The following is a 1,028-nucleotide window of genomic DNA, read 5'->3' as shown; positions in this document are numbered from 1 at the left end:
TGGTTCATCATTTCCATATATTATAATACAGATGCAGAATTGAAAGTTTATTCTTTAAACAGCCTAATATTTTACAAAGAAATGGGTAACTGTCTGGAACTTTCAAACATGTCCTTAAAACAGGACACTGTTGATTACATTTCCTTGAGTCCTATGTTGTTTTCGACGTCCGTCAACAAAGGGGCAGCAAAGCGGGAGCGGAGAGAAGGGAAGAAAATGGAAAACAAAGAATGAGGGGAGGAACGAATAAATAAAAAAAGGAAGTTGAAATGGGGATAATACATAATTTTTTTCCTCTGCACTCCTTTTATTCACACTTAAAGAAACACCAGTCAGGAGATGAGCATGATCGTGAGCAGACACTCCATCTCGGTGGAGGGACACTGTGATATTGGTTGACTCCTCTCCTGCAGAAGCAAGCCTCTCTCTTCCTTTTCTCAGGTCGCTGTGCTTTTGGTTCTTTTCGTGGCCGTGGGGGAGCGCTGTTATTGCAACTGTGGTTTCCTCTGGATTAGGGAGGACAAAAAACTTGCTGCCCTGAATCTACTCCAAATTAAAGAATTGAGGATACAAAAAGAGCAAAAAAAAACAGAAGAGAGGAAAAGGGTTGAGGAGAATATAAGGGAGGCTGTTCAGAAGGGAAACTGTCAGTAGGGGGGAGCTTGTTGATCAGCAGGCCTCAAAGGTCTTCCACAGTCTCAATCTCGCCCATGTTGAGTCTCTCAGACGAGGCATTGACAGAAAAACCTGCAGAGACATTTGGACTATAATCAGTGATAATCTATTTTATGATAATGAAGCACATTTTTCCTCCAATTCTCATTGCAATGCATCTGGATTTGTGTATATATATATATATATATATATAGATATATATATATATATACAGTGGGTACGCAAAGTATTCAGACCCCCTTAAATTTTTCACTCTTTGTTATATTGCAGCCATTTGCTAAAATCATTTAAGTTAATTTTTTTTCCTCATTAATGTACACACAGCACCCCATATTGACAGAAAAACACAGAAT

The 1,028-nt window shown here is 38.8% G+C and overlaps 1 protein-coding gene across 1 annotated transcript in view; it reads right to left on the bottom strand.

Moving 5' to 3' along the window:
- The window catches only part of LOC107572998 (PERQ amino acid-rich with GYF domain-containing protein 2), a 26,747-nt gene continuing 25,719 nt past the window's right edge, over window positions 1–1,028 (bottom strand). Inside the window, exon 23 of the mRNA XM_016259437.1 lies at window positions 1–747. Within this exon, the coding sequence (XP_016114923.1) occupies window positions 680–747 (68 nt within the window). The 3' untranslated portion in view covers window positions 1–679. The remainder of the gene's footprint in view (window positions 748–1,028) is intronic.

The sequence above is a fragment of the Sinocyclocheilus grahami genome, unplaced genomic scaffold (genome assembly GCF_001515645.1).
Source record: "Sinocyclocheilus grahami isolate Dianchi unplaced genomic scaffold, SAMN03320097.WGS_v1.1 scaffold1844.1, whole genome shotgun sequence".
Taxonomy (NCBI): Eukaryota; Metazoa; Chordata; class Actinopteri; order Cypriniformes; family Cyprinidae; genus Sinocyclocheilus; species Sinocyclocheilus grahami.
This window is presented reverse-complemented; position numbering and strand designations above follow the sequence as displayed.